Genomic DNA, 16,295 nt, shown 5'->3' on the forward strand with positions numbered 1-16,295 from the left:
GAAAACCAATATGAATTTGCGTAAATGTGGTTCAAAAATCTGGTTCATTAAGGCTTGGAAAGTTGCTGGGGCATTGGTGAGGCCAAATGGCATTACTATGAATTCATAATGCCCTTGGTGGGTTTTGAAAGCTGTTTTAGGGATGTCTTCCGGCCTCATCCTAATTTGATGATAGCCGGATCTTAAGTCGAGTTTGGTGAAAACAGAAGCATCTTTTAACTCATCAAGCAGATCTTCAACAATTGGTATGGGAAACTTGTCCTTGATGGTCATGGCGTTAAGTTGGCGGTAATCAATACAAAACCGCCATGAACCATCCTTCTTTTTGACAAGTAATACAGGAGATGCGAATGGGCTATGGCTGGGTTGTATGATGGATCTTTGTAACATATCCTTGATGAGTTTTTCTATTTCAGTTTTCTGTCTAGGTGGGTAGCAGTAAGACCTTAGGTTAACAGGCTCGGCATTTGGGTTTAAGTTAATGGTGTGGTCGAGTGATCTTTTGGGTGGCAAAGCAGTTGGCTCAGAGAAGAGGTCCCTAAATTCAATTAAGAGCATGTTAAGAGAGTTGAGTTCTTGTACCTTCCAGGGCTCATGTGAGCTGCTGTTCACAGCCATTGTCACCTCCCCTTCCTGCACTCCTTGTTCTTGTGTGAGTTCTATGGCATGTATAGAGAAAAGCTGGGCCACCTGGTAAAGTTTGTTTTTAAACATCCTTTGCAACCTCTTCCCGGAAATCATCTTACACACCCTTGACTCTTGACTGCCTGTTAGGGTCTTTTTCTTCCCATTCTTCTCAAAAGTTACCTCCATTTTATTGAAATCGAAACTGATAGGGCTGACCCCCTTCATCCAATCTACACCAAGCACCACATCACAACCCCCCAACTTCAATAGCCTCAAGTCTGCCACAAATTCTTCACCGTTGATTTCCTAGCAAAACCCCACACAGGAGGACTGACTCACAACTTTATTTCCATTAGCTACTGTTACTGAAAGAGGAGGGGGGGGGGGGGGGAGAGCTGGAGATCTCACATTCTAACTTTCAGGCCATAGTCTCATCCAAGAAGCTGTGGGTGCTCCCACTGTCTATAAGTACCATGACCTGAGCATCACGGGCTCTTCCCTCCACCTTAATTATCTTACTGCTAATTGACCCTTTAAGGGCGTGTAGAGAAATCTCCCCTTTGTCTTCTTCATCCGCTTCTGGAGTCCCGTCTACCCCTTCTTCTTCTTCCTCCTCTGCTTCTAATATTAACAGCTGCCTTTTACACTTATGCCCAGAAAAATATTTATCTCCACATTTGTAGCAGAGTCTCGCCTGGCGCCTTTGCTCCATCAATCGTCCCCCATTAGCAGGATTTGGAATTGTTGAAGGCAAAGCCAAGACCCCTTTGCCTCCTTGTCCTGTATCCCTTCCAGCGGCTCTGTTTCCCGCCTGCCATCTTCCGGTGATGACCCCCTTAACTTGGTTTCTTTGTTTTCTCATCAGCTCTTCAATCGTCATCTCTTGCAGCCTTGCACTGTCAGCAGCCTGTTCCACCATCCCCGGTTGCATCATTTTAACCATCGGTCGCACCTCATCTCCTAACCCACTGATAAAACTCGACGCAAAATACTCTTCTGTCAAGTGGGGTTGGTGCATGACCATCAACGACCTCAGCTCCTCAAATTTGAGCTGATAGGCCTGCACCGTTCCTTCTTGTTTGAGCTTGTTAAATTCCTCGATCACGTCCCTCAAACTCTTGTCTCCAAACCTCGTACAGAGGTCTCTTGCGAATACATTCCACGGACTCCCTTCTTTGGACGCAAGCCATCCTTGGTACCAGGCGTCCCCCGCTTCATTCAAGTAGGCAGATGCTAGGATGACCTTCTGCTGTTCCTGAACTTGGTATAGTGCGAACATTCGTTCACACCTCCTGGTCCACCATCTCGGATTCTCCCCATCGAATAGTGGGATGTCTAATTTCGGCACCGGGAAGTTCGGCTGATTCCGATGAGCTTGAACTCCTGGTCCTCTTCCCATCAGGCTCTCTTCCATCATCTCTGGTTCTAATTCAAATTCCGACACCCCAGCATGCGGAGGCTCTATTCCTGCCCCAGGAAGGATTGGCTCCGTTCTATCCTTGGGAGGAAACTCTGTTGAAAGTCTCACTAGTTGTTGCGATGCGAACATTCTCACGAATTGTTGCATCTGCTCCATCAGTTGTCCCCTCAACAGAGCACTCTGCTCCCGGTTTTCTTCTCGCCACCTCTCCATGGCTTGGGTAATTCGATTATCCACTCCCGCTCCTACTGAGGATTCGAGTGTACCCATTCTGGTCTGCATGTCCGCCATGGATGTCGCCACTTGCTGTAGTTGGTTTTCCATTTGTTTCATTCTCGTTCCATCCGCCATGGTGAGGGTAACTACAGCTTTGTTCGTTGCCCAAGTCGTGCTCTGATACCAAAATGTCAGCTCTCGGGGACCTTGGTTAGAATTCCTTCGTCCAGTGGACTGTTCGAAGGAGAAAGAATACAGATAGGGAGAGAAATTAGGGAGAGAGAGAGAGAGAGAGAGAGAGAGAGAGAGAGAGAGAGAGAATGTCAGAATTCTGTTAGAATCAATTCATACCCATCCGTGGCAAGGAACAGCTGAATATATAGCTGGATTCCTTGCCCATGTGCGGCTAACCGCATACAGCTAGGGAATGTACAACCCGCCTAAGCAGCAACAAACTTGTACCCCCTTATAGCATATACTACTGCCTATATTGCTAATAGCTATTTCTCCCTGCCTATTACATTTAATTACTCTATCTCCCTCTCCTTGCTACGTGGATCATGACATCGAGCTAATGGTATCTCAAGCTCGGCTCATTTACTAAATGAGTCAAATATTTGAGCTCAAACTTGGCTCATTTGTATCATGAGCTAGCTTATTGAGCTAATTTTCGAGTCGAGTCTTGAGCCAGCTCACGAGTAGCTCGGCTCATTGCCAGCCCTAGTTGGGACTGCCTTGTACACCGTTATATCCAGCCAACTTACGCACTGCCACTCTCGCCCGCGACCCTAGCTTTTCCCTTGCCTAGAATGATGGTAAAACAAGGGTGAGTCACAAGACTCAGTAAATATAACGAGAAACAAGGCTAGTATAGCTGAAGATATAACCTCAAACCACTCGCACGGCCATGCAAAACAAGCAACAACCCACACCCCCGTGCCCAAGACATACACATGCACAACATGAACCACAAGTCAAATGAAAATTGCATAAATAAACATGCACATAATGGTCATTGGGGGCCACATAGAAGACACCAGCACCCAAGACCCCAACAAACCTGTCGTTGCCATGAACTGGCAAGCATGAAACCACAAGCCAAATATAACCAATATAATCTCAGGTCGGTACTCCCGCCTGAAACAGAATGATATTTTCGTGTGTAATGTCAAACTCAGGTCGGTACTCTTGCCTGAAACGAAACGGTCCTCCCGTTTGTGATAACAACCTCGGATCGGTACTCCTGTCCGAAAAAGGTACCTCGAGAAACCAGAATCACCGCGCGCATAGAACCATACAATGCAACACATATAAGAAATGCAATGGCTTCTGCAGCATAAATGTGATGGCAAGGCTCCCATAAACCAAGCATCAGGCCATGTTATGCCCACATAGGAATACACGCATGCGAAATGTTCTAAATGCATATGCTCACCTAGTATACCTAAATTGGCTCTTAGATCAACCGGATCGTGCCAATGCTCACGCACCCCTTCACACAAAGCATGTGTCCCTAATGAATGCAACCCAACCCTGACACACACTGTCAACATCAATTGTAATTAAATAAATAATAATCCCACACACAAAGACCCAAGATCCACAACTGGAACACACACACCCTTCTGGAACCTAACCCAACCAGGTGCAGCATCATTCCCAAAAAAATGGGGCGATACAAAGCCCCGTGTCGGTTAGCAAGAAATATTGCACCAATAATAAAAATGATTGCCACGCATAGTTATATAATTAATACGTGGAACCGAGTAATAACAAGGGAGGGAACAAAATATAAATAATGGCAGAGGCTTGTAGAGGAATACAAGCTCATAATGAAAGAGTTAGGAACTTGCCTTAGCTTCTTTATCGTACTTAAGAGAACACTTGTGAAACCAAAGCTTTAACTCGTTGCTACTCCTATATTGGAAAAAGGAAGAACCGAATGCACGGAATGGCTCACGCGGCTGCCTCACGCTGCTGCCCTTTCCTTCCTCTCAGTACTCATTTTACATATAACAGGTTTATTATATATACCCATGCCATATTGGCAGAACATGATTGGAAGATAATAGAAGAAGATGAGAGGGAGAGAAGAAGAGAAGAAAACGGAACAGAGGCACTGAGGGAGACGCATGCCCAGCGTGCTTTCTGCAATCAAACGAGAGAGAGAGAGAGAGAGAGAGAGAACTCCAAATGCTTTCCACGCTCACTAAGAATTCTCGGAAGAAAGTAAAACCTTGGGCATGAAGTTTCCTCCAAAAGTAGAATAAAATGGAGGCTTAGGTCCGTTGCCACGCGTCCCACACACACACCATATTACATTTATATATATAATGCTTAAGATGGCATTCTCTGCTTATATATAACACACAATATATTTACTAACTTAATATAATATATGATGTTAATATAATACATTAACTTGAGATATTATATATTACCTCATTATGTAAATGTACATACAATTACACATGGCCACCACCTTCCAAATTGCTACCGGTTCCTTCATTTAATTATTTTATTGTTTTACTTTAGGTATAAATATATTAATATATCTCTTTGTTAACTAGAGAATCTAGTTTTCATTTAAGAATTCAATAAATTTAACATTCCTCACTAAATTCTTCATATCCACAAAACCTCCATAAATCATAAATCACTTCAAATTAATAATAATAATTTTTTTTAATTTCTAAAATACCGAAATGTTACATTCGCTGCTATCCATCGCCATCGGCATCCGCCGTTTGTCGTCGCTCCAGCGCGCCTCCACGCTTCAGTCTCTATGCTAGATCATCCAGCCTTTCTTTTTGGCTTATTTAACCTCTTTTGTTTCAGATATGTTGATCTTGTAGGGCTCCATTTTTTGTCCAACATGGCCGGTACAAGTAAAACTAGCTCATTTTTTGGTATTCTATCTCCCTCTCTAGCCATTGCTATTGAGAAGTTGATGGATAGTTCCAATTATATCTCCTGGTCTAAGGTGGTTGAACTATGGTGTATGGTTCAAGATTTACAGGATCATCTAACTACCAAGATCGAGAATGTGACCACAGATAAAATTGAGTGGCAGAGAGTTGATGCTCTGTTGTGCAGTCTCCTGTGGCAGTCAATTGATCATTCTCTTCATCCAATCTATACTAACTATACCACGTGCTTTGAATTGCGGGCTCAGGCCAAGGCGCTATACACTAATGACATTCAATGCTTGTATTCGATGGTGTCTAATCTGCTCAGTTTACGACAGCAGGGTCTAACTCTTCCTGATTTTTTTGGTCGGATGGCAGCCTCTATTGTAACTGAATTTAACTTTTTGTTACCTGCTGGTAAGACTGCTGCAGCAGATCTAGCTTAGCAGGATAAGTTCTTCATGGTGTGTACTCTTGCTGCCATTGGTCCTGAACTTGCTCCTATTCGTGATTAGATTCTTGCTAGTCCTATTGTACCTATTATGGATGAAGTGTATTCTCGTCTTCTTTGGGTTTCATTTGTTCCTATAGTGCCTCCCTCTTCCGTAGGTAATCATTTAGTTATGGCTTCACAGGTTCAGAGTAGTGGCGAATAAGGAGGAGATCGTGGTAATCGGGGCAAACGCCTCAAGTGTAACTACTGTCACAAGTTGGGCATACTAAGGAACAACGTTATAAGTTGCATGGCCGCCCTCCTCATGTTAATGTTGCTCATGCTGATGGTTCTCAATCTGAGTTCTTTGATGGTCATCCACCGCAATCTGTCCTTCTTACTGGGGCTGACTATGATGAGTATCTCAAGTATAAGATGTCCCAGCAATCCTCATCCACAGTTGCTTCTATCGCCCACTCTGGTGATTTCACTGCTTGTCTCACTCAGTTATCCTCTTTAAGACCATGGGTCCTGGACTCAGGTGCTTCTAACCATATATCTGATAATCCCCATTTGTTCTCTCATTTTACTAATTCTATTTCTTTACCTTCTGTAACATTAGTCAATGGGTCTAAAGCGGTTGCTAAAGCTGTTGGCACTGCCAAACCATCTTCTCTGCCTTTAGATTCTGTCCTTTATCTTTCTCATTGTCGCTTTAATCTTGTCTCTATTAGTAAACTTACGCGTGCTTTAAATTGTTCTATCACCTTTGATAACCATTATGTTACTATCCAGGATTGCGGTACAGGACAAATGATTGGCGTTGGATGTGAGTCGCAGGGTCTCTATCATCTCAACCTTCTTGTATCTTCCTTTGCTTGCTCAGTGATTGAGTCTCTTGCTCCTCTCCACAATCATTTGGGACATCCTAGTTTGGCTAAAGTTTCAGAAGATGGTCCCCAGTTTGTCGTCTTTTTATTGTGAGTGTTGTCAACTTGGAAAACAGTCTCGCACTTCTTTTTCAAAGCGTGTCAATAATCGGGTTATGTCCCCGTTTGCTTTAGTTCATTCCAATGTCTGGGGTCTTAGTCGTGTCGTGTCTGTTTTGGGTCTTTAATATTTTCTAACATTCATCGACAAGTATTCTCGTTGTACATGGTTATACAACAACATATCAAGCCTTTATCCCACTATGTGGGGTCGGCTACATGAATTCTAGACTTCCATGTATTTCTGTCTTTTGTCATATCTTCATTTAGATCCATACATTTCATATCAAACTTTAATGTCTCTCCCAAAGTCTTCTTGGGTCTGCCTCTACCTCTTTTTTTGACTAATTGTTCCATTTCATCAACTCTTCTCACAGGAGCGTCTATTGGTCTCATTCTCACATGACCAAACCATCTTAGTCTAGTCTCTCTCATCTTCTCCTCGATTGGCACTACTTCTACCTTATTACGAATAACTTCATTTCTAATCTTATCCTTCCTTGTATGGCCGCACATCCATCTTAACATCCTTATCTCCGCTACACTCGTCTTTTGCTCATGCTGGTATTTGACTACCCAACATTCTGAGCCATATAGCAAGACTGGTCTTATAGTTGTTCTATAGAATTTTCCTTTCAGTTTTAATGGGATTTTACCATCACATAACACCCCCGTTGTACATGGTTATAATTAATGAAAAATCGTTCTGAGTTATTCTCAATTTTTGAATCCTTTTGTGCTGAAATCAAAACGCAATTTCATATCTCTGTTCAAGTATTGGGTAGTGACAATGCCCCTGAGTATTTTTCTATTTCTTTTACTACATTTATGTCTTCTCAGGGGATCTTGCATCAGTAGTCTTGTGCCTATACTCCACTGTAGAATGGGGTTGCTGAGCGTAAAAATAGACATTTGATTGAAACTACTTGCGCTCTTCTTCTACATCATCATGTCCCCTTTCGCTTTTGGGCTAAAGCTGTCCTCGCTACTTGCTATCTCATTAACAAGATGCCCTCCTCGGTTCTTCAGCACTAGATTCCTTACTCTCTATTGTTTCGTGATCAACCATTATATATTCTTCCTCCTCGTGTCTTTGGTTGCACTTGCTTTGTCCATAATCTGTTTCCAGGTTAAGATAAATTGTCTGCTCAGTCCATCAAGTGTATTTTTCTTGGCTACTCTCACCTTTAGAAGGGTTATTGGTGTTATTCTCCTGACACCCGCCGCTATTTTCTTTCGGTTGGTGTTATCTTCTTTGAGTCGTCTCTTTTCTACTCTTCAACTCATTCCAAGTGTCAACCCATTTATGAGGCAATCCCTTTTCCCTCGAGTCTTCTTGCTCCTATTCTCCCTATTCCTTGTAGGTTTATCATCGGCGTCATCAGCCTCGGTCTCCTCCTAGTGGAGATGTTGTTACTGAGCCTTCTCCAGTGTCTCCTACTACTTCAACGACTCTTGCTGCCTCACATCCTGCTTCAATTTCTTCACCTGCTGCGGTCTTGTCTTTTGAGGATTCGCTTCCTATTGCCCTTCGGAAAGGTACCCGTTCTTCTCGCAATCCTCACCCCATTTATAATTTTCTTAGCTATCACCGTCTCTTGGCTCCTTTTTGTGCTTTCCTTATCCTTTGTTTAGTACCTAAGACTATTAGTGAGACACTTTCTGATCTGGGGTGGTGACAAACAATGGTGGATGAGATGATTGCTTTGCATTCCAATAGTAATTGGGATTTGGTTCATTTACCCCCAAGGAAATCTCTTGTCGGCTGTCGGTGGATCTATACTGTCAAGGTGGGTCCTGATGGGCAGGTCGATCACCTTAAGGCTCGTTTAGTTGCCAAGGGGTATACTCAGATTTATGGTCTTGACTATGATGACATTTTTTCCCTTGTTGCTAAGATGTCATCTGTGTGTTTGTTTCTCTCTATAGCAGTTATGCGCCACTGGCCGTTGTATCGGCTGGACATTAAGAATGCCTTTTTACATGGTGAGCTTCAGGAGGAGATTTATATGGAGTAACCTCTTGAGTTTGTTGCTCAGGGGGAGTCTGGGCTGGTTTGTAAACTTTGTCGCTCATTATATGGGTTGAAACAGTCTCTTCGAGCCTGGTTTGGTTGCTTCAGTGCTGTCATTCAAGACTTTGGTATGACTCGTAGTGAGTCTGAACATTTGATTTTTTATACACACACATCATAGGGGAGATGTATATACTTGGTTGTCTATGTGGATGATATTGTTATTACAGGTGATGATCAGGATGGCATTGTTCAGTTAGAGAAACATATTTTCCATCATTTTTAGATTAAGGATTTGGGGTTACTTAAATACTTTCTTGGCATAGAAGTTGCTCAGTCCAGTGCTGGTGTTGTTCTCTCAACGAAAGTATGTGTTAGACATTCTGGAAGAAACTTGAATGCTTGATTGTAAACCTATAGATTCTCCTATGGACCCTAATGTAAAGCTCTTACCAGGACAAGGGGAGCCTCTTGCTGATCCTGGGAGATATCATAGGTTAGTCGAAAAACTTAATTATCTCACTATCACTTGCCTAGACATTTCTTTCTCAGTTAGTGTTGTCAGTCAGTTTTTACACTCTCCTTGCAATAGCCACTGAGATGCGATAGTTTGAATTCTCAGGTATATTAAGGGAACTCCAAGTAGAGGACTATTATATGAGGACAAATGTCATATTCAAGTAATTGGATATTCTGACGGTGATTGGGCAGGTTCTCTTTCAAATAGATGGTCTACTTCAGGATATTGTGTTCTGGTTGGAGGAAACCTATTATCTTGGAAAAGTAAGAAGCAGGAGGTTGTTGCTAGGTTGAGTGCAGAAGCAGAATATTGTGCTATGGCCTTGGCAACGTGTGAATTTATTTAGTTAAAACAATTGCTTCAAGAGCTCAAGTTTGGGGAGATATCACAGATGAGATTAATTTGTGACAATCAAGCTACATTACATATTGTTTCCAATCCAATCTTTCATGAGACGGCCAAACATATTGAGATACATTGTCACTTCATTCAGGAGAAGATTTTATCTGGCTATATTACCACAAATTTTGTCAATTCCAATGATCAGTTAGCAGATGTCTTCACTAAGTCTCTCAGGGGGTCCTCGAATTGAGTATATTTGTAGCAAACTTGGTGCATATGATATATATGTTCCAGCTTGAGGGGGAGTGTTGAGTTATATGGTTATATTTATATAGTACACCTAGGGTTAATCTTATATTAGAGCCCGTGGCTCATGGCCCTTTTAGTATTTTGTATATATATATATATATATATAGGTGTAGTCTATGAGTTTAATTAATCGTATATACATATTAAAAGCTAGGATTTTCTTCCTAAGCTTCACAAGCTGGAAGATGTTTTATGTAACTAGACAAGCCCTTATTGATTGCCCTTGGAAGGTAGTTGTCAAGCATCCCTATTTTTCTTTCATCGATCATTTCTTGATCTCTAGCTGGTGAGTGGTGCATCTTCCAAAATTTTTGTGAAGTTTCTTTCCCTCCTACTTTGCTAATCACATCCCATTCTTATCTGCCAAAGTGGTTTTAGGGCTGCCCTTGTCCCTTTAGAAATGAGAATATGTGGTTGAGAGAGGATTTGTCAACATGCTTAGATGTTGGTGGATGAGTAAGGGCCCATTTGATTTTGTGCTTGTTTCCTCCCATGTTGGTTTTTGAAATTTTGTGAATGAGAATGGAGAGAGTTTTTGATGGCATAGTCAGATACATTGTATAAAGGGAATCATTTTGTTTCCCTTTATTAGTGGTTGGGAGAGGATTTTGCTCTTGCATCAAAGGTCTGTGTGCAGTTCTTAAATTGTTTTTGTTGTTGTACCATATTTGTTTGATTGGTTGTGTTCTATTTTTACAGCTTTGCTTTGTGTCTAAGAAAAGAAACTCAGAACGGAAAAGCAGATTTATACTTTGGCCTGTTATAGTTATTTGAATTGTTAATTTGTGATCAATTACATCCAATTAAGTTTGCTCATGTGTCAGCATGGTTGCACTTGCTACAAGCTTTAAAATGTTGCCTCTCATATTTTATTTGTTATAATTTCATTCCATTGATTTGGCTTGCAGCAATCCTGACCAATCTAAACACTTGGAAACGGCAAGGATGCGTCTATTTGACATATGGATTGATTTTGTTAACTTGCGATCTGAAGACTATAGTGAGAATAGTCGCATTCCTACCATGGTATTTTGATCATTTGATTGATTGTCTATTTTTTGCTCTAAATACGTTCATTTGCAATGTAATACTGTCTTGAGAACTCCATTTTATTGTGTTGCTAGTGCTCACTAGTGTTGTATAGTCCTCCTGCTTTTTTGTATTGTTGACCCAAAGGCGTGTTTCTTTTTCCAGAAAAAATAACTTCTAGGATTTTCAGTTACTTTATTTCCCAAAAAGTATCATATGGTCTCATATTTTTGCTTCAATATGTTTGTACAATTATATTTAGTTGATAATATTTTTAAGTTCTGGTCTAAGAACCAAAGATATCATTTGTTTAACCGAAGGTTAATCGATTATTGTAACCAGTGTTCTGTAAAAGAGAGTATGAAAATGTGATTACTTATCACAGGAGATTGTGTCACGGTTGTGAAGTGACAATAGGATCACACTCCTAATTCCGATTGAGTTGGGAAGGTTCAATTGGTTTAGCAGAGAAAACAGAGAGAATGAAGAGAGAAAGAGAGAAGTAGAAGAGATGTAGAAAGAGAGAAAGATAGAAGAGAGGAGGAATATCAGAAATTCTATTGATCTTCGTTACCCTTCCAAGAGAGACTTGGAAGGTGATATATTCAGGTAGGATGGTCACTGCCACAGACGACCCTCCCTTTCCCAACGGCTGTAAGAATATCTTTTGTCCTATTCTAGCCCTTTACACATGGGCAATCATTGGCTAACAAACTGTTCTAGAAATTACAGCAGTAATAAGAAATATTAGCAGTAAAAGTAATACTACAAATTACAGCATAATGCAAAAAATTTAAAATTCATGCTACTAAGAAGTATTGTCGTGACAGTAGCTCCTATGATTAGTTGCTGAGAGTGAGTATAAATATATACTGCACGTGTTTGAATGAAATTCAAAAGTAATTTTGTTGAGAACTTCATTGGGATGGGAAGTTTGGGATACTGCTAGTTGTTGAGATGAGGTTGTTGAGGATGGAGGGGGCAGAGAAATGTTAAGAGTAGTTTGGAGGAGAGTTATTTAATAGATATTGGGCTTAGTGTCCATAAATCAAATATTATCCTTTTCTTGCTTGGCTTCCCTATTTATAGTTGGCACATGCTAATGACCCTCCCGTGGAAGGTTGTTTCATTTGGGGAAGGCTCCAAAATGGCTGGTGGCACTTTGTGCTGGCCTTCCCATGTGGAGAAATAACTTGAATGCCCTTATTCTCTATCATAGATTGCTAAAGAACAACTTCTTGGGCAGGAGAAAATAATTTTGAAGATGAGCATCTAGCTTCTAGGCACCAGAGTACAATACTCCAAGTAGCCTTGAGCCAAGAGGTCACTCTAGAGCCCCACCTTAAGGGCTTCAAAGTATGGCGAAGTCAATGAAATACATGGGTTGCAGCAACTTTGTTTTGAGGGACGAGATCAAGAGATTTTATGAGGGACAAGGTCGAATGAACAAAGTTTAGGGGCAAAAGACTGAGTGACAAGGTAGAGGGACCTTTTCAAGACACAAGTTTGAATGGACAAGGTTGAGGAGTGGGCCTTTTAAAAGGACAAGGCTGAGTCGCCTTGTTGATAGACAAGTTTGAGTGACCTTGTCTAAAGGGATGAGTCCAACTGACCTTATTGACAGACAGGGAATGAGTGGGGATCTTATCAAGGTACAAGGCCTAGTGACCTTGTCTTGAGGGTTGTTGGAACCATAATTTCCCACACATTTGATCTTGCTTTCATGGAGATTATAGCCATTGAAGTAGCTCCCAGATTGGTAGGCTGATATGAAGGAAAATTCAGTTATTAATTAAGAAACTTAGATAAAAAATTTGTAGATGGATGAGTTAGGAATTAGTTGCCTTTTATTGGCTCAATTTGCAAAATACATTGACATTTTGGTTTGCTCTTAATTAGTTTGCTCAAGCTTATGCTGTCTACATGTAACCATGTGGTTGAATGTGAAGCAGGTGCCAGATAGTGTGTTATATATTTTTTGGATAATATGTTAAGGCTTTTAGGCAAGGGTGGTAACTTGCAGGGTCCTTGGTCTCACAACTTTTATGACATACTATTTTGGAATCTATCTAATCTGTAACTTATTTTTTATACGACTACTGGGAGGTCATTTGGTTGGTGACATGTAATTAAATGTGTGAGAATACTTTCAAATTATTCTATATCGATTTGTCAGTTATGCTATAGCTTGGCTTTTATCTGTTCTATTTTCTGGATTTTGATGCCAATCTCTTTTTTTCTTTGTAGTTGGTAGCACCATTTCCTATACATTTTTATGCACATGCAGTGTTTAGAGAACTTGAGTGGATTGGCTGGTTCAACCTGGAAAACCAAGAACTGGCCAACGAACTGGTCTGGTTGGCAGCAAAACACCAGCCATTGAACTGGCAATTTTTTTATACATCTCCGTTTTATTTCTGTTTTGATGTTTTACTAATAATGATTCAAAATATTTAGAAACAGTTGGTGTCAACTTTCTTTTTAATATGGAGTTAGAGGTGAATGATCAGGCTGTCCTCTAATCACCACAATGAGGCCGGTTCCTATTTTAGTTAGCTTAGCCATGAATACAAATAAAAAATGAAAGAAGTGCTCTTTCTTTCACTAATGCCTGGAACTAGATTCTAATCTTGATATACTTTAGCAAGGGTTCCCTTAAAACTTAGTTGAGCTTTAAAACTGTGGCCACAGAAATAAGAAACTTATTTAGGCTATTGTTTTGATTTGAAGGTTTTCATTTTATTTCTTGCATGCAGGAACACAGTTGCATAGAGTTAAACTGGAGTTGAACATTTTATTTTATGGCAGGACATCGATAAAGAATTGGAGGAATTCTTTTCCCTCTTTCATTTTGTACAGAAATGCAGTACATATCTACAATTGGAGGGACACAGTTCTTTTGTATTAGTTCATTGCTTTAGGAATTAGACTAGATTTTATTGAGCTTGAAAATCCAAATGTTGAAGCAAGAGAAAAAGCACAATTGTGTAGTAGTGTGTGATGTCCTGCATACTTGGATGTCATGCAACGAGGAAAGGAAGACCTTGAAGGATTTTGGAAGCTTTTAAAGTTCTCTAGAACTTTGAGGAGAGTATTGGAATTTTCTGAAAGGTTCTAGGGGTTCTGGATGATTCTAGTTCCTCTTGTGTTTTGGAATGTTTCCATGTAAATATAATAGATATTGTGTATAGAATATTCTAGAATTCAATTGTGACCGTTGGAATAATAAATCTTGTGTATCTTTTCTAAGAGGGTTGAAAGGTTAATTTAGCATCGCCAAGGGGATGAATTCTGCCAAGTGCTGGTCATAAAAAACTTGAAAAGGTCATGGTTGTTACAAGCTTGGTTCAGGAGTAGGTTGGCAAAGGTTGTGAATTAAGCATGACGTTGAATGTGCTGAGGATTCACAAATTGAGGAGGACATGAGGGGTAAGGACCCCATTGTGGAGGCAAGAAATCTTATAGCTATAGCAAGCCAATGGGTGAAGCTGTCTCCTCTCCCCTTGAGGTGAGGATATTGTCATTGAGAATGTTGTGGGAAGCATAGGGGAACACATGAGGATTGAGTGCGATGAGGAACCCCTTGAGGCTATGTTAGAATAGCTAAATTAATTTGGGGGAGATCATGAGTGTCATGGAGAGGACACACCATGAAAGGTGAAAGGTGATGGATGCCACTAGTGTGTGATGTAAGCCTAGCTCAACAACTTAAAGGCTACCTTTTTGGAGAACCAAGGTCTTGCGGTGCAAGTTTCTAGCACAAGTAGGGTGTCGGAGATTCATGGGTAATGTGTCGAAGCTAAAGAGTTCATCGAGATGAGTAATGCCAAAGAGGTGTAAAACTTATATGGTAGTTGGGGTGGTACTTTAAAGGTTCAGGCTTGAAGGATGATTCAACCAATGTAGGCACTGCTTCTATTGTTTGACATTGTTATCCTATGGTGGTGAAGGAAGCATGCATATACCAAAAGGGGCATGTGTGCCATCCAAACATGGGATGACTTTAGTGGGGAGTTGAATAGGTAGTTTGTTCTTGAGGGTGTGGTATATGAGGAAAGGAAGAAGTTAAGAGCTATAAGAAAAAGACCACTGTTGGCAACCGTGTGAGGTATAGTTCACAACTACATGGTTGCAAATCTAAACTTGGCCACTAATGACCTCTTCAGTTTAGTGAAAGACTACAAATGTGGGTAAAACATGAGCTTCAATAACGAGGGGTAAGAAATTTGTTTGAAGCCATTGTTGTGGTCAAGTTCATCACAATGTTCCAATTGAGTGAGTCTACCCTAAGGATAAGTAGTATTCAAGGATCCATCACATATAAGTGAGGGAGATAGGGTCAAGGGCACCCACAAGCTTAAGGACAACTCTAAAAAGGAGGTGTTCCCTACCATAGAGGCAAGTCTCATAGGAAAGACTAATCATAATGCATTGGTTTCCATTCAATGTTCAACACATACTCCATGCATGATTCATCCATGCTCAAATACACATTGCACGCAAGCCACAAACATCTATACAGCAAGCACAACATGAAAATATAAAGTGATGTTACCTCAGCTATAAGAATGAGAGTTTTGCTCCAAATCTCTCCTCACACAAGCACAACAACTACCGTTCACACACACTTTAGAGCTTTATCCTGTCTCTTCCTTGAAACTCCTCACACAACACACTTTTCTTTGAGATTGTAGGAAAGTTGTTGGAAAAATTTGTCCAGCTTTCACTTGTCCCTTGTTGCAGATAAAATATTCCTACCTTGCCTAGATGAAGGGCCTTAGACACTTACTGGTTGTGGCTCTATCACTCTATTGTAGGTCCATCCTACAAGATCTATTCCTTAGCTGAAATCTCTTGCCTTATAGCCTAGGTGTATGCCCTTTCACCTACCAACAATCGATTATTTGGACACCTTTTTCATAGCCTATATTTTTATTTCTGGCAAAGCTATGAAAGACCTAAGAAAGGCTGTCTTCCTTTATGATTAGCCATAGACCGCTCATTCTTCTCCTTCCCTTTTGTGTATTTGCACCCCCTGTCTATAAAATCATCAAGAGATTTGCTAAATGACAAAAATAATCTCTATATTGGTCTTCCATATTGTCACGGACATGCCACTTTTAAATTTTTGCTTTTTATGTTGCTGTTAGCATTATTATTCCCTGCTACATTGTGGCTTCTTTATTTTAGTTATTGTATTTCAATTCTAGCTAGCAGTCGATTAGAGTGTCAGGCCACGTGTGAGGCCTTAGGAAAAGGACAAAAGAATCTGTTTAGGAAAAGGACAAGGGAATCAGTTGTAACTGTTGGGAGGGTGTGATCCACTGCATCTGAGCCCACTCGAGCGAGTATATTAACTCTCCCAACCTTGTGGGAGAGGGCATGAAATGAATAGAACTTTTATACATTACTCTCCCTCTACTTGCTCCTTTTTCTCGTCTTCTTCTCCCTCTCTTTCTTTCCCTCCTTTTTGCTCTCACATTGTTT

At 40.7% G+C, this 16,295-nt stretch overlaps 1 protein-coding gene across 2 annotated transcripts in view; it reads left to right on the top strand.

Annotated features, from left to right (window-relative positions):
* The window catches only part of LOC127786617 (tRNA nucleotidyltransferase cca2), a 122,253-nt gene that overhangs the window by 8,881 nt on the left and 97,077 nt on the right, over positions 1–16,295 (top strand). For both annotated transcript variants that reach the window (XM_052314123.1, XM_052314124.1), the window contains exon 3: positions 10,688–10,805. In XM_052314123.1, the coding sequence (XP_052170083.1) occupies positions 10,688–10,805 (118 nt within the window). The remainder of the gene's footprint in view (positions 1–10,687; positions 10,806–16,295) is intronic.

This window comes from Diospyros lotus, chromosome 12 (genome assembly GCF_014633365.1).
Source record: "Diospyros lotus cultivar Yz01 chromosome 12, ASM1463336v1, whole genome shotgun sequence".
Classification (NCBI taxonomy): Eukaryota; Viridiplantae; Streptophyta; class Magnoliopsida; order Ericales; family Ebenaceae; genus Diospyros; species Diospyros lotus.